At 45.9% G+C, this 23163-nt stretch overlaps 1 protein-coding gene across 4 annotated transcripts; it reads right to left on the bottom strand.

Annotated features, from left to right (window-relative positions):
• Window positions 1-982: 982 nt before the first annotated feature.
• Window positions 983-22910, bottom strand: papln (papilin, proteoglycan like sulfated glycoprotein). Of its 4 annotated transcripts, none has more exons than XM_023951620.1 (28): window positions 22710-22910; window positions 20933-21003; window positions 20254-20357; window positions 16636-16696; window positions 16403-16505; window positions 16132-16262; window positions 14974-15097; window positions 14727-14807; window positions 14478-14650; window positions 13991-14114; window positions 13778-13904; window positions 13636-13701; window positions 11215-11419; window positions 10806-10982; window positions 10579-10729; window positions 9494-9595; window positions 8994-9177; window positions 8804-8888; window positions 8332-8455; window positions 7647-8046; window positions 6732-6890; window positions 5110-5237; window positions 4822-4876; window positions 4596-4742; window positions 4048-4175; window positions 3838-3943; window positions 2814-2989; window positions 983-1392 (listed from the first exon to the last, which is right to left on the bottom strand). In XM_023951620.1, exons 2-28 carry the CDS (start codon window positions 20981-20983, stop codon window positions 1217-1219), a joined length of 3648 nt encoding a protein of 1215 aa, XP_023807388.1. In that variant the 5' UTR covers window positions 20984-21003; window positions 22710-22910; the 3' UTR covers window positions 983-1216. The 4 variants fall into 4 exon arrangements, with proteins under 4 accessions (XP_023807388.1, XP_023807387.1, XP_023807389.1 ...); XM_023951619.1 differs by having other exon boundaries at window positions 3838-3946; XM_023951621.1 differs by having other exon boundaries at window positions 3838-3946; window positions 9521-9595; window positions 22710-22909.
• Window positions 22911-23163: the final 253 nt, after the last annotated feature.

Below are 23163 nucleotides of genomic sequence, written 5' to 3' on the forward strand. Positions count from 1 at the left end.
AATAAAGATATGCTGAATAAAGGTAGAATATTAACTTACAAAAACATATTAATATAAGTAACAAATATATGTACATAAATGACACAAATAAACATAAAAACTTATTTCGCAAATAGATGTTTTGGATAAAACAATTTTTATTTTGAAATTCTAATAAAATTGAATAAAGGCCAGAATGAAAAAAGAAAACAGAATATATACATTTGACTGTTTTCTGTCTCTGAGTTTGTAAAGAGGAGCTTCTTTGTCTCTTAGTTCTGTAGAAACGGCGCTCGATTGTTCTGGAACAGCAGGTCGTCGTCTGCAAAGTGACAGATCATGTTTTTTCCTCAGTTTCGTTTTTAAAGGATCTCTCTGCTCTCACATCTGAAACAAACACAAAAGATAAGATAAACTTTATTGATACTATTATGGGGAAAGTCAACACGAGAGGTCAAGGATCAAGGGGCAAAGAAAGGAAAATTAAAATGTGCAACAAAAATAAAAAATATAATACAATCAAATACATTCTGCAACTCTTCCAGGAAACTATAAAAAAGACTAAAAGGTGGAGCTGTTGCAAATATAAATAAATGTTAAACATTTAGATGGACATTTGTTGACAGTCGGCTGCTGTTTGACCTTTAGCAGATCTTTACATTTCTGTTCTAACTGATCAGAGGATCTGCTGACAGAAAACGCAGATCCAGCAGCCCTCAGCTGAAGAAAGATCTCCGTCAGAATCCAGACGTCATCCTAAACGCTGAAACTAATGTTCTTCGGCCAATTTTCTTCCAAATTCCATACGCGGAAACAAACAGAACATGAAAAACTAAAATAGAGGAATAAAGTTTAGAGATGGAGAAAAACCAAACAAACGTTCTGAGGCTGTCCTGTCGTCTCCTATAGATGAAGGTTCTTCACAGTCCTGAAGACTGTTGGTGCACTTCCTGACCTGTAGGCGGAGCGCCTCCTGCTGGAACAAACTGGAACATCAACCAGCTATTAGCAAAATATGACCTTTATTATCAAAGACTCACATAAAAACAATACAAAGGCATGGTGCAGACAACAATACATGACCAACACGTGGGTTTTAGTCACAATATTTAAATGAATCACCTGCCAGGTAATCATGGAAACGATTCTCTAAAAAACAGAGAAGTTTAAAGTCTGATCGCTCGAGTTCATCCGTAGACGTTCGTCCTGTTAGATTTCGGGCCAAACGTTCAGGACCTCAGTTTGGAGCCGTCTTCTGCGGCTTCCGGCGGACCGCCCGAACCGGGCGTTGAGAGGCGCAGCTGGCGCAGCAGAAGCTGGAGTAGTACTGGTTGGAGCACAGCCGGGCGTAAACGATGAGGCGGCAGTTGGCGAGTTCGGGCTGGTCCACGCAGTCGGGCAGCAGGTCCTCATCTGCAGAGGAAGAAGAGGAAATGGAAACTGAAGAAGACGGGAAAATGACACCAAGCTCTCTTAAAGGGAGGGGGGGGGTAAAGTACAGGGCAAATCTTTCATCTGCCCCCAAAGAATTAAAATTTTTGTCAAAGTAACCGACAATTTTTACAAAACGTCCAAACAGATAAAGACTATTTCAGGTTTTGGGTTTTCAGTTCATGACCGTTTGTGTATTTCAGGCCTTGAGGCCTTCAAGACCATCAGAAGAGGTTCAAGTTAAACAGAACTTAGTATTTAATGCAAAGAGGACCTCCTGACTGTGCAGTAATGGAGCGAGCCCCCGTGTCTTTAGGACGTGGAAACAAACATCCGCACAATTTGAATCCAACCTTTTTATGATTTTGTGTTTTAACGTCACGTAACAATATTTGTACTTCATCAGTTTATGTGAAAGATCACAACGCTCTTAGATTAGAAAGTGGACGTGTGATTGACATGAAATCACAATCCACCCATCGTCTTCTGCTCATCCAGACCCAGGTCGCGGGGGCAGCAGTCTAAGTAAAGATGCCCAGACTTCCCTCGCCCCCGCCACTTCCTCCAGCTCCTCTCTGAGGACCCTGAGACGTTCCCAGACCAGACAAGAGATGTTGTCTCTCCAGCGTGTCCTGGGTCTTCCCCGGGGCCTGCGCCCAGTGGGACATGCCTGGAACACCTCCCCAGGGAGGCGTTCGGACCAGATTCCACCTCAACCGGCTCATCTGGATGTGGAGGAGCAGCGGTTCCGAGCTCCTCCCCCTTTCTCTAAGGGAGCGCCCAGCCCCCCTACAGAGGAACCTCATTTCATCCGCTTGTATCCGGGACCTGGTTCTTTGGGTCATGACCCAGAGCTCATGACCATAGGTGAGTATTGGAACGAAGATCAACCGGAAAATTGCTTCCTTTGTTTTTTGGCTCAGCTCTCTCTTCACCACAACCGCATAACTACAAACGCTGCTTCATTCCGCCTCTCAATCTAACGCTCCGATCTTTCTAAACTTGACCCTCATCCCAGCCCCTCCACAGTCGGCCGCAAACCGCCCCAAAGTAAGCTGGAGGTCCTGCCTCAATGAAGCCAACAGGACAACATCATCTGCAAAGAGGAAATCCTGTGGTCCCCAAACCAGACCCCTCCGGCCCCTGGCTGTACCTAGAAATGCTGTCCATAAAGACTACGAACAGAACCGGTGATAAAGGGCAGCCCTGCCGGAGTCCAACATGCACCGGGAACAGGTCAGGCTAACTTCCGGCCATGTGAACCAAGCTCCTGCTCCGGTCATGCAGACACCGGACAACCAATCCTAAAAAGCTCCGGCAGGCGTGTTCCAAAAAGTACCAGATGTTTTCGCCCAAAGGTTTTCCTGAATAGATTAAATGACTCAGAACTGACAGAGAATTACCCGTTGGCGTGTTTTTGGTGACTCTCACGTCCGCCGTGGCGCTCACAGAATAGATGCCGGTGTAGGCGTTGCAGGTGTACGTGCCCCCGTCAGAAAGCTTCACGTCGTTCAGGATCAGGCTGCCGTCAGACGACACCAGGACCCTCTGCCCGTCCGGACGCACCGGAATGCCGTTCCTTCCAGAAGGACAGAACGGGAAAGAACTTCAGGAACCTTTAGGCTTTAGGAGAATAATTCAGAAACAAAGGAAAACTTCTGTCCTGAAGTTTGTAACAAAAACTTAAATCAATCTTTTAGATTCAAACAGACATTCAAACAAAACTGAATATTTGACTCTAAAGACGCTCATTCAGATATTTGACATCATTTCTTTTTAGCTCATTAAGAGAAAATCGTGCAAAACAAAACAGCCAATAAAACAACTATCAACTATTTCACATTTATTCGTTTAATATCTAGAAGGTAAAGCAGCAAATTAGAGGCTGAGATGTTTCCAACAGGAGCCACTAAAGCTGTTCTTCTGTACGTATGATTACGTTGATGTTTGTTTCCTTTTCATTCAGACTCTTTGTTTAAAGAAACATAGACTCTTATCATTGATCCTGGATTAGGGATTAAACCTTCTCCATTACTGTTTTCCTTTAAATGTTCTTCTGATCAAAATCAGATGCATTTTTCTTTTTCTTTAAATAAAAACTATCATCTGTAAAACAGATGTTTTTTACTCTAAATTATGTTCACAACCTGAAATTGTTATCTGCAATTCTGTTTATTTACTTTAAAAATGTCCAAGTCAAAAATAGTTTTTTAATCAGTTCAAAGTAGCCTTTTTTCTGGATTTAAATGTAGAAAATAAATTAAATGGACAGCAAACACTGGAGCTAAAATTCCGATGAGCTCTCAGAATGAATCCTGTTCCTTAATGAGCCCTAAATGTTCCTAAAACCTGAATATACATGTTTCTCCATGTTCCTCAGGAATGATTTAGGAATGTAAAGCTCTGCTCGTTCCTCAGATGCCTCACCTGGACCAGCCGATGTTGATGTCGTCTCCTGACACCACGCAGGGCAGCAGAGCTCGGTCGCCCTCGGAAACCTGGATGTTATCAGGAGCCCTGGTGATCTTCAGGTCTGCTAAGTGATAAAGGATGAAAGATTGACTCGGATGACGCCGTAAAGATGCTCCTGCATCAGAGGTTCTGTCTGCAGCCGTGGAAGCAGCAGGTTTGAATCACCTTGGACTCTGAGCTGCAGCTGCCTCTGCTCCAGCTGTTGCAGGCTGGCCGCGGTGCACGTGTAGATCCCCGAGTCTTCAGACCTCAAAGGGCTGATGATGAGGGTGCCGTCTGAACGCTGGGTCACCCTGCAGCATTTGAGCAAAGATCTTTATCTTCTGGTATCTTTTCTGATTGTCTCAACTCATTAAAGTCTCACTCTGATCATATTTTGATCTAGTTTCAAAGAGTCCTAAGTGTTTTTTTTTTCTTATGATTATTCCGTTTTTAACAAACAATGTTTCAGGTACGTCCCAAAAGATGTTTCTCTGAGCTAACGCGGTTCTGATGCCACCAACAATGGGTCAAAAGCTCAAAGCATAGATGAGAAAAATCGCCTTTATCATCACCCTGAAACGTTGTCTTCATGAGAACTGAGAGGCCTGCTTTCTAAGAACTATCCCATTGATGATGGGGAAAATCCTTAAAGCTAAGACTTCTCCCACCAAATAAGCTTAAAAATTAAATCTGCTTTTTGTCACATCCGAACAGAAACGGGAAAAAGTGACCTGGAATCGCTGAGGGTCCGTCCGTCTTTGGTCCACTGGATGTGGACAGACTGCCGGGCCGAAGGCGGGACGATCGTGCAGGGCAGTCGGGCCGTTTGGCCTTTCCTCATTTCTACCGCAGACGAGCCGGAGCGCTCGATGCTGAACCTGCAGGAGACGTCACAACGTCTGAATGCTCCTCAGGACCATGGAGAGCTCAGGCTTCTGTCTCTTAGGATGCTGTTACCGTGGAAACGAAGCATCTTTGGGCAGAGATGTGGGGGCGAGCTGAGGCGGTCTGTCTTTAAACATGAAAATGTTAAAATTTTTAGATATGATCAAAATAAAATAAAGTAAAAGTGCATTTTAGTTTTTTCAAAAGTACAATTATGATAGTCTGCATTTCTCACTTCATATCATTAGGTACAGTGGGTTTCTTTTATTAATCAAATTAGTTTTTTCATCTTTCCGGCATCCCATCATGATCTATCTGAAAGGCCTGATGGGTAACTGGGACAGACAGGTGAGGCAGCACCTGTGACAGACAGGTAAACGTAGCGGTGATCTCTTTCCCGCTCTCGGGTGGCCACGCACAGGAACCAGCCCGAATCGGACTCAGCGAGCGGGCCGAGCAGCAGGGACCCACTGGGCTGCTGGTGATGCCTGAGGAGGAGGAGCAAACACATGGGTGGGGTTGTGGCAAAGCGCCTGGCGTGGTCCAGGATGACAATGAAATGGCCGTTTCCTGCACAAATACAGACGGCCCAGCCATCTGGCTCATCAAATGCAAACGTCTGAGCAACGCTCGAGCATCAGAGGTCCAGACTGACTCTCCTGGAGGATGCCGGTTCAGAGAGGACCTCCCTCCATGCGGGACCTGAACGTCTTAAGCATCTTCACCTTTAAGGAACTAAAACTTTTGGTTGAAACAGAAGCTCCTTATTCAGTTTTGCAAAAAGTCTTTTGAGTTTTTTCATTCTTCCTAGCTGTCCTTTAAACACAGTAGAGGACATTTTCTGCACCAACAAAAAAACTTTATTACACCTGATAGTTTAGTTACAGCGAACAAAGGAGTCTACAAGATCCACTGAGCTGTTTTCTGGATGTGTGAGACCTGATCCAGGTAAGAACAGACACTCTGGCCTTTTCAGTTAGAGTTTTTAGGTCAAACTAAAACCACATTTTCACTGTTTCAACTTGATTAAAGGTAGAACAAATCACAACTGTGAGGGTTTTACACTTTGGTTTGTTTTTCAGGTATGTTTCTTGGTGGTCCCCCTGTCACTCAAGGTTCAAGCTGACGACAAACAGCTGTATTTCACAGCTGTTTTCCTGTGTGGTAACTGTCCTCAGCATTTACATGTGCTCAGCGACACGGATCATCTGTTTTGTCACAGTTTTGTTGCTCCCTCAGTTCCTGTTTTTTATTATTTTTGCAATGTTGGAGTTTATTTACTGGCTGATGTTATTCCCATGTGTTTATTCTATTCTATTATTGAAATTCATGCCCACCAAGCTGCACATATTTCCAGGGCTGAACGTTGTTCTCTGTGTTTATAGTTGAAGTTCAAGTCCCGTTTCCCGTCACGCACACAGGTCTGTAAAAGTTAGGAACCGGATAAATCATGTAATAGAATGGTTACGGTAGAACAGGGTGGGATTCTTCTTTCCACTCTCTTTCAAGTAATATTTAATTTTTATATCTAATTATCTTAAGTTTGATTCGTCTTTGTGTGAATGTTTAACTGCTGATTGTTTTGTTTTATGCACTATTCTTGCTTTGATTGCTTGAAATAAACCATTTCAAATCAAATCAAAAATGTTTCGGAAAAGACTCCGGTTCGGATCAAATCTGAGCTTTTGTGGCACAAACGGCACAACTTTCCTGTTGATGTGCATCCGTTTTTCTAAGCCTTCTTCAGCTTTTCTATCTCTCATTTTATCCTTTGGGACGTTATTTGTGTTGCTGAAAGAGAATTTGTCTGTGAAAAGACTGAACTTCTGTAAAAAAAAAAAAAAGTCATCATGAAATCAGTCAAACTTTCGTCACGCAACACTAGAAACCATTTCAGACACACAAACTGCTTCTTAAAACGTCACATCCACACCCCGACTTGACTGAAGTCATTCACGCCGCCCGATTGGGCTTCTGCTGACCTGTGAGAGGACAGAGGGAGGCCGTCTCTTCTCCACTCCACGACCACAGAGGCTGAAGGTGGGGGGCTGACGCTGCAGGGCAGCACCACCGTCTGGCCAACCAAAGCCTCCACCCTGTCGGGGTCGCCCTTGTCGATGGTGACACCTCCCAGGGTCAAGCTGAGCAAAAGGAGACGAGGTCCAACGAGCGAAAGGAGGAAGGGACGAAAGGAAAGATTTGGAAGAAGAACAAAAAAGAAGTCACTTTATGCTGTACTGTTGGTCACCAAAGCAAGCATAAAGAGCGCCCAAAACCCGGCGGAAGAGGAGGTCCACATGCATGATGGAGGAGGAGGTGAGCCGGGACGAACAACACAAAACAACAACTTCACCGCTTTCAGACAGCAGACCTGACACGACACGGGCGTTAGAATGACGGGATCACAGCAGCTTTATTAGTTTGATTCAATGACAACAGAGGAGAGCGACACACGACAAGAGAGACCCACGGAGCTCCAACATTTATTCTAGCCAAAGAGTCCCAGAAGCCTTTGGGAAAGCGTTTGTCTGTCGCCTGACGGCGTGAGGTTTTCCAGACGGGGAAGAAAGGGGGCGTGGCTGTGAAAGCAGGCGGGGTTTGTGGAGCTAGGAGGAGCTACAAAGCTGAAGATGAAGTCAACAAAACTAAACAGATATTAGGAGCTTCATGAAATGTCCGTGACTGCTTGATATGCTGCAGACTTCAGGATGCTGCGTTTGCTTCGCACAGTTTCTGCATCGTTTCTGTGAAACATTTTAGGACTGAGCGAGTCGTCCAGCTGAATCCCAGGATTTCATCCTCAGAGTGGCTCTGTCTTTGACTCTTCAGAGCTGGATCCTCTGAAGGTGGGGGTGGGGGGCGGAGCAGAGGCAGCCTGCGTCTTCGGGGGGTCTTACCTGGCAGCCGGCGGTTGGCGGGGTCGCAGGACAGCCCTGCCCCTGTGGGCGTGCGCGGCGGCGCTCGTGGCCTGTCGGACGGGCGAAGCGCCCTGCGCCGCGGGGACCCTCCCCGTGCTGCGCGACCCCCCGGCGGAGGACCCCGCGACCTCTGCCGCCGAAGTGGTCCTTGCAGGAGCGGGATCTCTCGCGGGCGGAGAGTCGGGCCGACGCTGGGCGGGGGCCGTCCCCGGGCACATCCTCTGGCACTCCGCTCGGGTCAGGAAGTTGTTGCCGTTGCCGTGGCAACCCCCGAACCAGAAGTGGGTGCACTTGGACGTGAGGATGTCGAAGTGGTAGCGGGACACCCAGCTGCTGCAGGAGCCGGCGGCGCGGGGCAGGGAGCAGACGGATCGCTCAACTGCAGCACAGGAAGTCGTTTCATTTCATCAGAAACGCCGGATTTAGCATCCAGCTCCATGTTTCTACATGGTTTTTGCTGGATTTGTGCTTTGTCTCACACATTAAAAACTCCTTTCCATTCAGTTTAAAGCATAAAACTGAGGAGAAATTGCTGATTTTCATTTAAAACAAAAAATAAAAGATGTGTTTATTTCTAAGAAAAGATTCCTAAAGTTCTGCTGAACACTCAGAAATGACACGGAAAGATGTTTTTGACCCGATATTCATGTTCTCTGTCACTTACTGTTATTGGGAGGGTCTGGGCAGCCCTCTCCATTGGGCCCCCCTGCAGGTGACGTCCTGTCATAGCAGCATCCATAGGTGGTGGTTCGACACCCAGCAGCGTTTTGGGTCGGAAGAGAAGCAACCTGAGCCAGAAAGTGTTGCTGCATGATTTTCGCTTTTGATGAAATTATTTTAGGATTTATTGTGTTGTCAAAATTTTGAGGTTTTTTTTTTGCATTCGCTGCTGAACTGAAGGTAATTCACACCTCAGTTGCTTTGACCAGAGGGTGTGTCTAGGGGGCGGAGTCAAGGACAAGTCCAAACCCCCAAACAGAGGGGTTCAGTCAGGATGAGGTTTGCAGTTTTTTATAATATTTATTTCAACTGTAAATTTCTATGCATTAAATAATCGTTAAATCTCATGAAATGCAGGCTGCATTGTTGTTTGTGGGATTATTAAAACAGGTCCAAAATAATCTCAAAGTTCTTACTGTGGGAGCAGGGGCCGCCGTCTCCATGCAGCCCTGCCTGCTCGGACCCTGAGCCGCTGTCAGGCCGTCTTGGCAGCAACCATATCTGTAAAACGGCACAAAAGGAAAAAAACTCACAAACATTTTCCAAAACAATCTGTGGCCGCACAGCCGCAAAAGGAGGAAAATCCTCCAGAACAACAGAGAGAACCTGGTCTGAATGCAGGGGGGCTGCCCAGGGCCAGGCGTTGGAGCCCGGGGGCAGCCGTGACCCCGGGGGCCCAAAGCTGCGGAGCGTCTGTCGGGGCAACAGCCATAGGAGGACTGGCTGCAGTGGAGGGCGGGGGCGGAGCTGTGGGGGTCGTGGATGGTGTTCGTCTGGTCTCCTCTGCGGGCTGAGTGAGAGAGAGAGAGAGAGAGAGGACGCAGACGTCAGCCTCCAGCTGCAACCCAGACCGCTCCGATTGGGCGAGGAGCAGAGAGGGCGTGTCCTACGGACGGCGATCCGTGAACGGCGCACGGAACAGCCTCGGCACAGTTCACTGCTTCAGAAATATTTTAACGAGGCCAACAATGACGAAAACATGTCAATCAGGCCAGGATAATTAGTGCAGGGCGGGGGGGGGGGGGCTGTACAGGAGTGACACGCGCGGAGAAGAGGCGACCCAGAGGCTGTGAGAGCCAAGTCCAGACATTTCAGGGAAATCAGACCTTGTATAGTCTGTAAAATCCTCTGACCTGCATCGTCTGGCAGGTACGGCAGGAGGCCGGCGAGGGGGTCGTGACCTTGTGGGTCCTGAACGCTGGGGACAACTGCAGACAGAAAAAAAAACTGTGAGGCAGTTTTTACTGTCAGGACCTCCAGTCCTTTAAGAATTGAGCTGTAAAATAGAGACTGCAGTCAATTTAAGTGAAATCCTTAATGAACTGTTATCAATGAACTTCCCAGTGATAACAGTATTTATTTCAAACATTAAAATCCACGTCCACAGTGTTGCGCACCGCAGAGTTCTGAAAGGTTCCACTGGAGAAAAAGGTCATTTCTTCAAGTTCCAGCACTCAGAGGTCATATTCACTCAAGTCAACTCGCATCCATTGAACTATGAGTTTCTGCTTGAATTTTCTTGCAGGATGTCAGAATAGCCTCCCAGAGCTGCTGCTTGGATGTGAACTGGCCTCCCACCCTCAGAGATATTTTGCAGTAGGATGCCAGGCCAGGGGAGGGCGGGGGCCACACCTTCAGTTTATCTCCTTTAATCATGTAGAGGTGGTTACCAAAAAAAAAACTGTTTTTTTCCACAGAAGAAAGTCAATTTTCACACCTTCTGGGAACCTAAAGAGACCAACCAAACCATGACTCTACCACCTCCTTGCTGACGTGGCTGCCTTGTTGGAACTTGGCAGAAACTGTTGCCATTCTGCCTTTATCCCCACCAACATGTGTGTGCTCTAATCAGCCACAAATCTCCTAACAGTATGATGATGATCACGCCTAGGTTTTCCTGAAATATCCAAGGTTTCATACCTCACGGAAGGCATTGAGCTTTTTAACTCTTTTCAGCAGCAGAGATCCTTTTTCTTTCCCTTTTTGCTTAAAAATATGTTTTTTTAGTAGTAGTTTAGTTTAATTCAATACAGTTTGCATAATAGTTTGTGTGGATTTGTTTGAAAAAGGCATAAATACGATCAGAGAGGAGGCATTTGTTTCTTAAAAGCAGCACATCTGTCGTCACAGAGGAGGGAAGTTCTGGCGCGACCAGCAGAACCCAACAGAACAGGAAGACGTGTGACCTCACCCTGAGGGCTGCGGCACGGCTGGCTGTTGCAGCGCTCCACCGTGGCGGGGCGGGGCTGCGCGCCGCATCGGTCCACCGGGTAGAGGTTCCTGTCCTGGTCCGAGCAGACCGCCTGCCGCTCCCGTGAGCCGGAGCCGCAGCTCCTGGAGCACTGCGGAGAAGCAAAGACGGGTCTTCAGCCAGCAGCAGAAACGGCGCCGGAGAAAGACGTCCCGTCGGGTGCTCACCAATCCCCACGGACCCACGTGCCAGCGGATGTGCCTGGGGCAGGCGGGCATCACGCACGGCTGCACCGCGGGGGGGCGCAGCAAAGTGCCGCAGGACGAATCCTGGAGGACCAAACCATCTGATCCGACACAGGTGACACTCCTGGTCTGTTCACCTGAGCCACAGCTCACCGAGCACTGCAGAGACACACAAACGTGTCCGGTTAGACCAAATCGGCAAACTACAGCCCGCGGGCTGAATCCGTGCCATCCGGCCCGCGGACCATAGTTTGCCCACCCCTGAGTTAGAACAATCTCCTGCCTGATTGACTTTCTCTTGAGATTAAACTTTCCTTGTGATAAAAATAAAATATTCATCTACACATTTTGATTTTTTCCTCAATAGAATCATTTTAATGCGTGTACTCACCGCGCTCCAGCCGGTCACATGGTACTCTGCGCATGTCTGCATGTTGCAGGTCTGCAGAGAGGGCGGAGCCTCGGCGTAGGCGGCGCAGAGCGCGTCCTCCACCACCCGGGGGCCTGAAGCATCATGGGAGACGCACTGCACACTGCGTGTCTGGGAGCCGCCGCCGCAGGTGACGGAGCAGGCGTTCCAGTCCCCGACCGTCCAGCTGACAGAACCACCGAGAAATAAAGACGAGTCGGAACAAAGACGTCTGGTTATGTGGGCGGGGACACGTAACCATGGAGACTTACTGTGAAAATATCCATACATTTATGCTGTGTTTGGAATTGGACCATAAATAGGAAATCCAAGAGTGTTTCCTAATGTCAGCAGTCATTAAAAACAGTATTGTTTCATTTAAAAAAGCTAGAGAACAGGAACAGATCAAAAGCAGTTCATGAGATTTATCTCTAACTTGTATTTTTGGTACAACAGAAAACTAAATTTATTTTCTCTTTAAAAAGATTCACTCCCATTTCAAATGAAAAATGAGGCAAAAAAAGGGGAGAAGGTTAAAATTTTCTTTTTTTTTTTAATATTTCAATCCCGTCAAAGATGTTACCTAAAATTTTCTTTTCTTCAACTTCCTGTTCCTGTTTTGCAGTTTTATTTTGAAAGTGTGGATTTTGCTCATTGACTGTATCTGAGACCTGGATGCGGACACCGCCACGTTGGAGCCGGACAACTATTTGGACAAATAGTTTCTATGGAAACCCGTCAGCCTATTGGACGTCCCTAAAGCTTTTAAAGCAGGCCATATATAAAATCAGTCACAGGTTTTGAATGTTGGTCGTGAAGCATTTGGTTGGCCAGTTTATAACTTAAATAACTTGAACTACAGAAAGAAAATAGTGAAGTGTTAGAAAAAGGTATCAGATCAAATATAGTTCTTCTGACCAACAGAGTAATTGCTGTTTATTTCTCTACAGACGTCTGTAGGATTTTGGCTGCTTGGAGCCACTTCCTGTTTATAATGCCAGGGGGAGGAGTCACTCAGTCCAGTTCTCTTATACAGTCACTGGTTTTGCTTCATAGTTTTCCAGTAAAAGCTGTTGGAGTCTTCACTTTCCGGTGGATGTTCTCCAGGTTTCTTTGGTTCAGGAGGGACTCTGCTGTTTTCTGTCTGCAGCTTTAAACTGCAGCTAAGTCGTTTCTGTTTGTAAAACATGATTAGTTGTATGTAAAGCAGGATAACGTTCACTTTTCCGGCAGGTCAATACATGGAGAATGTTCTTTAGAGTGATGTTCCTGGCCTTCAGCCCATTCAAACATCATTCCTGTTCCCTTAAACAAACACAATTCAAAGCAGGTTTAGGGTTACAGCATAAATAAGAGAATCTACTAACAATCGTTGAAACTGTAGTATCTAACTAAAATTAGCTTAATCTAACAGTGAGGGTGTTTTCTTTAGAAGGGGTGGGCAAACCTTTGACTTGTGGGTCACAAAGGGTTCTTAAACGACTGATGAGAAAGAGAAAGAAATAACATGGAATGTGGATGAAAACATTTGTCTTTTGTTCCCATTTTTGTGCCAATTGTATGGAGTAATATTGATACCACAACCTTGCACACAAAGCTGTCTAAGTTGTAAATGAAAATATCAAATATTTGCTTTTTTTTGCTTTATAAAATAGTATTTTTGCGTTTGCAAAACAATGTTTTCTCATGCGTTGTGTCTCATCTCACTTTTTTCCTATCTTTGATTTTGCCCACATTAGTTTCAGTTTAGTGTGACAGGGCTGCCATTAACCAGCTGATGTTCCTGTTGTCCAGCTTTATAAAACAAAAAACAAAAATTTGAAGGAAAAAATGTTTTGGAAAACAAAACAAAAAAAGTGAAAGCAAATATTTACTGTTTTTATTTGTAACTTAGAACGTTTTGTGTGCAACGGGGTGGCATAAATATTACTTCATACAATTGCTCCAACAGGTTGACGTCCTTCAGAGAAACTGCAAACTTGTAGTGAAATGCTGCGTTCATGTGCTGTTGGAACGACCGGAAAAAAGACCATAAAAAATCCGCCAACATCACATGGATGTAGAACTACTTTCTGCACCCAAATGCAGATCTATGGAGACACCAGAATTACAGAAAAAAAAATAAAACAGTAAGGATTATCAAATTAATTTCAGATTAAATAGTTTATGCATATGGCCCCCAGGCCCTGGTCTGCCCATCCCTGTTCTATAGCATGCAGTGACAAAAGCAGGAAGTAGTAATAGTAACGTTTTCTGAGGTGACCAGGAGGCGCCGGCGCTCAGAAAACAGGAGCCGTAAAGTTAAAGACGTTGAAAATCCTGGATTAATAAAAAGATGGAGGAAGATCTTTGACTACAAACAAACTACTTCAGCCAAACCTCTAACTACAGACCCTGTGTTACCTGAACACAGCGGCTCTAGGACGCTCTGAGGATTTCCACAACTGTGGTGCGTAGAGGAACGCCATCCTTTCAGACAGTCATCACACACGGTCAATAAGCAGAGGAGAGGCAGAACTGCACCCTGGGAAGGTTCGGCGATTACCTGCGGGTTTGTGGGCAGGGCTGGGGGTTGCAGGTTCTGTTGGACTGAGGTCTGGGCAGAGACGCGCACAGATAGTCCGGGTAAGCCTCGTTGTCGATGGTGCAGAAGACCAGTCGAGACTGGTAACCTGAAGAAAGGAACCCAGAGGCAGACGGTCCTTTTCTCCTCCATTCTGCTTTGACTTTCATCGAGGACTCGGGTCCTCAGTCTGACCTGATCCGCATTCCTTGCTGCAAGCAGACCAGGATCCGAAGCTCCAGTAGTAGCCTTCCCGCGAGCGTCCGTTCGGGAGGTAATACTCATACTCCACCCCCTGGTTCGGCTCCTGACTGATGAGCTGCGAGCAAAACCAAAAACAGAAATGAGCAAACGTTTGAGCCTCAAATTCAAAGACAAGATGATTGGTTTTTAGCAAACAAAAGCCATGAATGAAAACTTCCACTGAAAAGTTTGGAAACTCTGCTGCTACAGAAGGTGTCCAGTCATAAAAAGGAGAGGAGAAGCGGTAAGAAAAGGCATTTTCTGTTATTTATAAATAAACATAATAAAGAGAAATGGAAGCAGGCGAGCCAAAGTCAATGGACAGCAGAAAACAGGAGAGTTTAGGCTCAGAGTCTGAACCGTTTCCTCCTCTGAGGGTCGTGGCGAGGTGAGGTGAGGTGAGGTGGGGTGAGGTGAGGTCAGACGTTGAGCTCTTTACCTCCACAACCAGAGGCTCGGTGGTGGGGCCGCGCCCAATGATACTTTCAGGAACGTTGTCGCCCTCGGCGCCCCGTTGGTAGTAAAGCACGGTGCCTCCGATGGGCGTGGCTCTGGAGAACTCGATCACCCAGTGACCGTTGAGGTAGTACTCCCCCCGCAGGTTTTTGACCGCTGGTCACACAGAGCGGCGGCACTTTTGTTAGACGAAGGAATGTACGCAGACGCGTCTGACGGAAGTAGAACGTACCCAGGTAGTTCCGGGTGGCCGTCATCTCCCTGACGCTGATGCTCGTGGCTCCAACCGGGAGGACGAACACCTGGTTGTAGCCTGAGGGGACAGAGGTGGAGCGGACACGTTCAGAAACCACAGATGTTGGTCCAACAATCAGCTGTGGGGCGTCCACTCGGCCCCCAGCTCAGCTGTGGTTCCACCTTCATCCTTCTGGGACAGGAAGCAGTGCATTCGTACGTGTGAGCCGCTCTGACCAGCGTACCTGTCGGCAGGTCTCGAACAGTGAAGCGGTGCTTGACGAGGTGGCAGGACTGGCCGTTCCCCCCACACTGCAGGCAGGGGTCCTCCTGCAGAGGAGACTCCAGCATGTTGTCGCAGCCCAGGCGCTAAAAAACAGAGAGTCAGCAGATGTTGAAAACTGCAGGATCAGACGTGACGATCAAAGACGTCAGGCGTGAGGTGAAAGGTGAAGGCGACTAGCAAAGGCCCGACGGGCTGGAACTCCATGAGAACGGAACCAGAACATGGAGGTGTTTCCACAGCTGCTATAAGCTCCTCTGAACGAGGAGGTGGTTCCGCCTATCAGCACGTCAGTGCAGGAAATGCTTCAGACTAACTGTTGAAAGCTTCATTTTACAGATCAGTTCTCTTCACCTCCTTGTTGGACGGACATCAGCTTTTGTTGTTGAGTCTTGCTGTGACTCACATCTAAAAGCTTCAGGCCGACATAAACCTAAAGTCTTAGTCCCACTTGTCCTTGCAGGTGAAGAATGGTCACCTGTAGGAAATATCAAGATGGTACACCGCTCAGTGAACCATCACAGAGAAAATGTTCACGTTGCCGATGTTTTTTTCTACACTCAGGTCGTAGCGAACACTTCATTCAACAGGTAAGGGGGACGTAGGTGAGACGCAGTCGTGTTGTACAGATTTTTTTATTTTAGAACTCCCCAAACTCCTGCAGACTGTACAAGGATCCTGTTAGTGCTGTTCGTGTGATCCGTGCACGCTCCATAGTGCAGCCTGACTGTTAGAAATGAGACAACCAGACTGCAGTTTGTGAGGACGTCCTACGGGCGCTTACATGTCACGTGCACGCACCCCATGCGCGCAGCATTCAGTGTGCTGGCGTAAGGACAGCGTCACCCGTAGGTCGTGAGTGTTTCCTTATGAATACTTCACCAGACACTTACCCACACGCACGACAATGGTACGTTCCATGTTCATGACCTCCCTTAAGGTCGGTTGTTTCTAATCCCATTGTTTTTGTGTTGCTGTGTTTTTTGTCATGTGATCACTCGTGTGTACATCCATGTATCTTCCGAACACATCAGTGTCTGTTACTGTGGGGGTCTGAAATGTGCGGTGAATGTCAGTTCTGTGTGATGCTTCTACCACATGTAGGTGTTTGTGGGGTTACCTTGCAGACTCCTCCCACACAAATGTCCCTGCGTCCAGGATGGCAGGGCGTTCCGTCGACCACGGCGCTGCGGTGGCGATAGTAAAAGTTTTCCCCCCTCGGCATGCAGTTCAGCTCGCACGGATTTTCAGCTGTCGGTGAGATTAACTCTGCTTCATGAATTCATCCGAACACCGAGAAAGACAGTCAGCAGAGCTACACCCAGGCGGAGCTCCACCCAGACTCCAGCCGGACTTCTGCGGCTACATGAGGTTTGGGGTCAGTCACTGACCTCCGTAATATGGGAGCCACTTGTAACGCTTCCCCTGGAAGTTAGTGCCGTCAAACTGGGAACACTGTTCTTCCCGGAAGTCCCTGGAACCTTCTGGACAGTCCTGAGAGGAGCATCGGCAAGAAGGAGGTTAGCAGAGATGGTTCCTCTACAGAACCCTGTTTCCAGAGTTTCCCTTCCATGTTTATAGAGCTGACAGAAACACTGAGACGTCTCCAGCCTTCATGGCTCACCTGGATGTTGCAGGAGCGGTAGGATTTGTCCGGTCCAACACAGTTGTGTCCTCCGTCTGTCCTGGATGTGGAAAAGACTGGATTAAACTCGGACGTTGAGGTTTTCTGCTAAAGAAACAGCTTTGCAGTTTCTGATCAGTGAATCATTCGTGTCGGACTGCAGATGTGGATCATGGGAGGTCTTCTTTAGCTCGTTGGGGGACTCGGCAGAGGACAGGCGTCTCTGTTATATCCTGACATATGAAAGCTGAAAACTCAATGTGTAAAAATGGTTGATTCACTTAAAGAAGCTCATTGGCTTTGGTTTGCGAAAGAACCACAGATAAAAAGAAATGTATTGGCTGTATTTTTTAAAATAAGATAGTGACTTTACTTTGAAATCTTTAGCTCAGAGTTAGATTTTCAGTAGAAAAATCTTTCTCCAAGTGTCAAATGACACCTGCTGTTACTTCTTGTTTGACCATGTAAAGCCCACGACATCAAAGAATAGACAGCAAATTCAAATTATTGGGAAATTCTTGAGTCTTTTAAACCGTTTGATTAAATCCACAAAACAAATGTTGAAATGTCAGTTTTAATGAGATCTAGATGGTATCAGTTATGATATTTTGGGCTGTTTTTGCTCACAATTGGGTTTAAAATCCAAAAACATTGAGATGTTCAGAAAAAAAAAAAACTTAGTTAGCCAGTCTCTCATTTGATCCACAAATTTTTAACCTGGTGTAACTTTATCCTATTATAAAGAATTACTTATGAACTCATTTTACATACTTTCAATTTAGAAAGTAATCATTAAACAAAGCAAAAACAATAGATGAGTTACCATCACCATGAAGGTTTGATAATTAGGAAAACGTTTCCCGCTAAAGGGGTTCTTGAGATTTCAAAGTAGCCATTTTGAAATGAGCAACTACTGCCCCTAGTGGAATGATGACGAACTACAGGACAGAAAACATGGACCAAGTTATAAACAAAGAGATTCTAGAGAAATGTTGGATCATGCTAATGAGATAAGAGTCTCAGAAAAGTGTCTATCCAATATTATACATACGGTTACTTAGGGTTAAAGAGACGATGAAGAGTAACTCTGTAAAGGCCCCTATGATCGTCTGTGGATCTTTTAATTAAGATTATGTCATTTTTAGCCCAAATCAATGACCTGTGTCATTTTCTAGGACATAGTTTCTGCAGAGCGGCAGAAACACAGAATAATCATTCCCTCATTTCCCATCATTCATCTGTTTGCAATCTCTCCTGCTAGCGTCAAGATTCTCACAGCCCCAACTTAACTTTAGCCGCGTTTCCATCACACACTTGCGAAAAACATCATCGAAATTCTACAAATGTCCAAAAACCACAATTTCACAATGACACTGTTTCCATTAAATGATAATTATGCGAATAAACACAAACCAACATGCCGACGGATGTGTAAACAATACTTTGATTGACAGCAGATGCATTCACACTTCTGCCACAGCACAAGCGCTCATCATCACCTATCAAAGGAGATGTTGGCGTCTTCTTCAGGCCGTGTTTACAGAGGAGAGTGACCCTGTGGGACCTCTGGTGGCGACAATGGGCGCCAGTTCCTACCAGGAAGTGCGGTGTTGCCATCCGGTTGTTGGTCGTGTGACTTAGAAAAGGAGGGTTTCCATTGCAGTGTTGCCAAATACGTCATTCTCAATATGCCTCCAAAACCACCTCCTCCGAGCACCAAAACTCTTTTCCGATAAATGCGAGTTTTTTCAAACTTGTCACATTTTCATTAAGTGAATTTATTATTGCAAATCCAATTTGGAATATTTCCTAGGTAATAGAAACGCAGCTATTATCGCTGCAATGAAAATGTGCAGATGTTGCAGCTATGCAGCTGCACAGCTTTGAGCCAGATTCCAGCTCAAATGAGAAAACCAAAGACGTTCATGGACGCATCACAACAGAGCGGAGCAGGGAGCTTGTAGCACCTACGTCACTGCGACAATCTTTTTAGAACGTCATTTTTTCATCTGCTCCTGATTCACAACGATTAGAAGAAAGAAATATTCAGAAATGCAGTTTTAAGCTTCATTTTCTTTATCTATGTCCTCCATTGTGGTTCTTCAATTGATACCTGTATAAGTAAATCTGCCCTAGTCTCCAACCTCCTAACCAACCCTACATCAAAATCTCCCAATTGCTGCTCTAAAAGACAGCAGCCTATTTTTTTGTCTGTGATCCAAAACAGTAGATAAAAGATGAATTCATCCCAAAAAGTACCCGACCGCCCTGAGGCCCCAAAGCAAGGCATGAGAGACACAACCGTTCACCTTTCACTGAAAAATGCAAAGCCAAAGACTCTGTTCTCTAGCAAAAAGACGGATCCTCCAAAAGTTTGGAGACTGAGGAAAGTTTCATCTCTGAGCCGGGGGGTCGATTTCTTGAGAAGCTGATTTGTTTTTAGCAAAGCAAACAGTGACTCAGAGCCTGAAATCCCAATCTTCTGTGGCAGACAAGATCCGGCGAGTTCGTCAGGGCGTCTTCCTGCGAGTCATCTCCACCGAGCTTCAGCGGACAGACTGTCTGACTCTCAACGGCTGCATGGACATGTTGGAAACCCGCTCCTGTTGTTTCTGCCGCCTTCGCCCACAGGCACGGCTCAGGCCTGGAGCGCGGGGAGAACTCCACGGCATGCCGAGCGATCAGAGGGCGAGGAGAAATCCCAGCTGTTCCAACCTCTGACGCTGCTCTCAAATTAATCGCTGCTCTCAATGTTGTTTTTTGAGTTAGGAGCGGTAAAAGAATAAAAAACATGTCTTTCGTAAAAGCTACAAGGTAATCTGAGATTAAACTGAGGATCTGAAATTGCAGATGTGCATCAAATTCCTTCTGGAGTCTCGAGTAACATTTGTAAAGTTAATTCCACTATTGTTTTGGGTTTTTTTTTTTTTTTGGGGGGGGGGGGGGGGGGTTAACAGCAATTAAACATTTTTTAAAAGATGGAAAATTGGATTCAAATGAGTGACAAAATTTGACCCCACAGGTTCTCCGGGCTTTAAGGTCAAGCTCCCAAGGATAATTTGGTTCTGTAGAAAATCAAACAGTGGCTTACGGAGGCCAAGGCGTCTCTGGGTTGAAGCGTCTCACACAGGACAGTCACAGCGCCTGTCATCACACCACTTCAGGAGCAAAACCGTCCAATCAGAAGACAGAAACCTTTTCATCCATAGAAAACCCAAACATGTCCAAAACATCTCAAACTATTGAGCACGTTGGTGGAAGTGTTATGGTATGGGATTGTAGAGCTTGAGTGGGGTGTTCATGTTTCGCACACTTGTCAAGCATTTTGTGTTGTTTTCAAACAAACAAGTGAAACTGTGTCCAACGGAAAGATGAAACCAATTTTTGGACCGTTTGAGGTGAAACGGCACGGCCTTTCAGCACAAACGCCTGACTCCAGACGGCAAACATGGTGGTGGAGGGTTGATGATGTGGTCTTGTCTTACTACGGTTGTCTGCATGCCATAATATTCATAACTGAAGCGCAGGACTGTCAGTCTGAGGACTGAAGATCGTCATGAAGGATCATTTCAGTGATCAGCTGCTACCTTCTGCGCCTGGAATCACATAAGGCCAAACCTGTGAGTGACGCAGCGTCTGGTTCTCGTGGTCACGCCTCCACCACAGCTGCGGCTGCATTCGCCAAAAGGACCCCACGAGTCCCAGACATCCATGCTGGGAACCTGGAGGCAGAACAACAATCATATTTGGACGTTCTCGACAACATTTCTGCAAACCAAAGCTGACATAAAAATTTTCGATGGTCATAAAATGTTTACAGAAACCAAAATAAAAACACATTTTTCATAATTTTGCTGCCGGTATGATTTAAAACCAGATTAAGATTTTAACAGAAATGTTTTTCTTTATTTTGCCTCTAAACGGTGCAGATTGTAATACTACTTCCACATAATTTAAAGGTTTTTTTTGCAGGATGATATTATTGATTTTATTAAAGGATATCTTTTGCAAAGACTTCAAAAATAAACTATTAAGACCAAAAACGTTTTTTAGCACTTAAAAAAAAAGTCTTTACATGTCTTGTAAGAAATCCAAAAGTTGGTCCTTAAACTTCACATAGTTTCTATTTAATAGTTAAAATGTAGTTTTCTCTGTTTTTAGGTTGAAAAGTGAAGAATTCCTGTGACAGACCCCTGCCTTCGCCCACAAGTGGCCGGGATAGGCTCCAGCAGCCCCGTGACCCCGAAAGGGATAAAACGGCAGAACATGAATGAATGAATGAAAATGAAGAATTTACCGTGAACGCTGCAGGCAGCAGCAGCTGGAGAATCATCAAAAGCAGGAACATCTTCAACAGTTTCTGAAAACCTAAGAATAAAACAAAGTTGAACAGCTTGAGGGTGACATCCTCACAAAAGGTCAAACTGAAGCGTCAGAATCAGCCGTTGGTCATTTAGTTTCATCATAAAAGTTTAAAAGCCTCTTCCTGAAATACAAGTTTATCATCGGCAAACAGGATTTCCGGTGATGTATGGAGAAAAATCTCCATCATTTCAACCTCCACTAATAGAAATCTTCATGTTTTTAGGCAGATTAACCTGAAATATTTCAGCCATTCACCTCCAGTCGATGAATTCCTCTCTTCAATAAACAAATCTTATCATTTCATTGAAAAAACACACATGTTCCCTCGTGATCCTCCATTACTAATCTCCACTCAGCATCTTCTTTGGTCTACATCACTGTTTAACAGTCTTCCTGTTTGTTTGATCTTTTTGGCTCCATTCATTTGTTAATCATTCAGAACCAAACAGGAGAGTTTTCTTTAAGAAATCCACATTATATTTCTGTTTCCTTTTGGAAATAAAGCAAATGAATGTTCAGCATTTGCACATCTCCAACTGAAGCTCCACCAACAACAGATGCTCTTTTTTTTTTTTCCTTCGGTCTTCCACCTCTGACCTCCCAACACCCCACCTGAGAGAGAAGTTGCCCCGGTGTGAGCTGCTGGACGGGGCAAAGGGATGACCAGTCAAACCTTTAGCTGTCAGGTCCACAGCCTCACGCGTGACTTCAGGATGGACTCATGTTTGGTGCACAAATCCAACCAACAGCGGCTGCCTGCCACAGTTTTCTCCAAGTGGGATTTTTGTTACAGTTAACATGTTTGACTGGGGGTCGAACATTTTTTACTGCAGATTAAAGAAACAAAGGTTTGAAATCCCCCCTGCGGGTATCAAAGCCTGCTGGAGGGTCGCAGCAACTCCTGATGGAGCACTTTCACTCTGAGCTGATTGGATCACAGTTCAGCTCCCCTGAACTCTGATGTGGACCAAACAAGAGATTTCTGATTCACATGATCACCAGGACTGTAAGTGAACTCTAGTGTGATTGATGACAGTGGGAAGGCAGGGCTGATATCCACAGAGCCAAACAAGAAGTTAGTTCATGCATTTCTGATACAAAAATGACACGAAAAGGTTGGAAAATGTTTTCCATCAACATTTGAGTCTGGGGACTAGCAGAACCTGGAGATTCTTTACATTGTGGGCATTTTTTTAACAGTTTGGTTCAAACCCAAGAGTGCTGTGTGAAAGCAGATTAAATGACAAAATTCACTCCACATTCAAAGTCTGTAACGTCACCTTCAGGCCTCTGATCAGGAGCTGAATCTAAGTTATTGGAGCAAAACAACAACAGAGGAGGACAAACAGACTAAGATCGCTGATGTTTCCCCACAGGTTGACTCTAAACTTCTGTTTTCTCCTCCGTGATGACAAAGAGTTTTGATCAGCAGCACCTGAATGCGAAAGAACAAACTTCAGCAGCAGCTGCAGCTCTCAGCTTTTCTTCTCTGTTTTTAGTAAATCCCTCACAGAACATCTGAGATCATGAACCCTGAGTAATGTGGAGCTGAGGCAGCTCCTCCAGCTTCAGGCGTTTCAGGCTTATCAAACCAAATCATCTTGCTTGTCTGTCAGCTGAGCACGCGGCGCCTGTTGGCTGAAGCTCCTCGTGGAAACATTCATCAATCACATGTGGATCTTCTCCTTGTGCCATGCAGAGTTCCTCACCTGGTTCTGCAGCTTCGACTCGGTTTCCTGAGGTCCTGATCCGGCGCGTCAAGCAGGGCGCAGCGCAAAGGCGCGTCTGACTGAGCGCCGGTTTGGGATCTGGCTGTGTCTGAACCCCCCCTCTCTGAGAGGAACTCCTGTTGGTTCAGCCTCCAGCGGGCGGCATTTAAACAGCCGCCCCCCGCCCCCCAAACGCACACATGCTCGACGCCCATTGTGTAATTTTAGACTGTAAAAAACAGTCGACCCGCGCGTGGAGGAGGGTTTTCCTCGTGTAAACACAGAAACAGAACTTCTGCGCTGGTTCGGGCCTGGCTTTCATTTCCAGCTGCAAAATTAAACCCAGATGTTTCACTTTGAAGCTCCGGTTTCCCTCATCCGCGCGCGTTCACACCAGAGAATCATGGAAAGAAATGACAGGAAAATGAAAGTAAACACACAAAAAAATCCCTTT

The sequence above is a fragment of the Oryzias latipes genome, chromosome 22 (assembly GCF_002234675.1).
Source record: "Oryzias latipes chromosome 22, ASM223467v1".
Lineage (NCBI taxonomy): Eukaryota > Metazoa > Chordata > Actinopteri > Beloniformes > Adrianichthyidae > Oryzias > Oryzias latipes.

Excerpts from the sequence above, each read along its gene's own strand:
- papln (XM_023951619.1), bottom strand. The coding sequence starts at position 20,983 with ATGTTCCTGCTTTTGATGATTCTCCAGCTGCTGCTGCCTGCAGCGTTC. Across the intron at positions 20,358-20,932 it reads TGCTGCCTGCAGCGTTCACG|GTTCCCAGCATGGATGTCTG; the intron begins GTAAATTCTTCA and ends TTCTGCCTCCAG. Across the intron at positions 8,047-8,331 it reads CCCAGACCCTCCCAATAACA|TTGAGCGATCCGTCTGCTCC; the intron begins GTAAGTGACAGA and ends CCTGTGCTGCAG.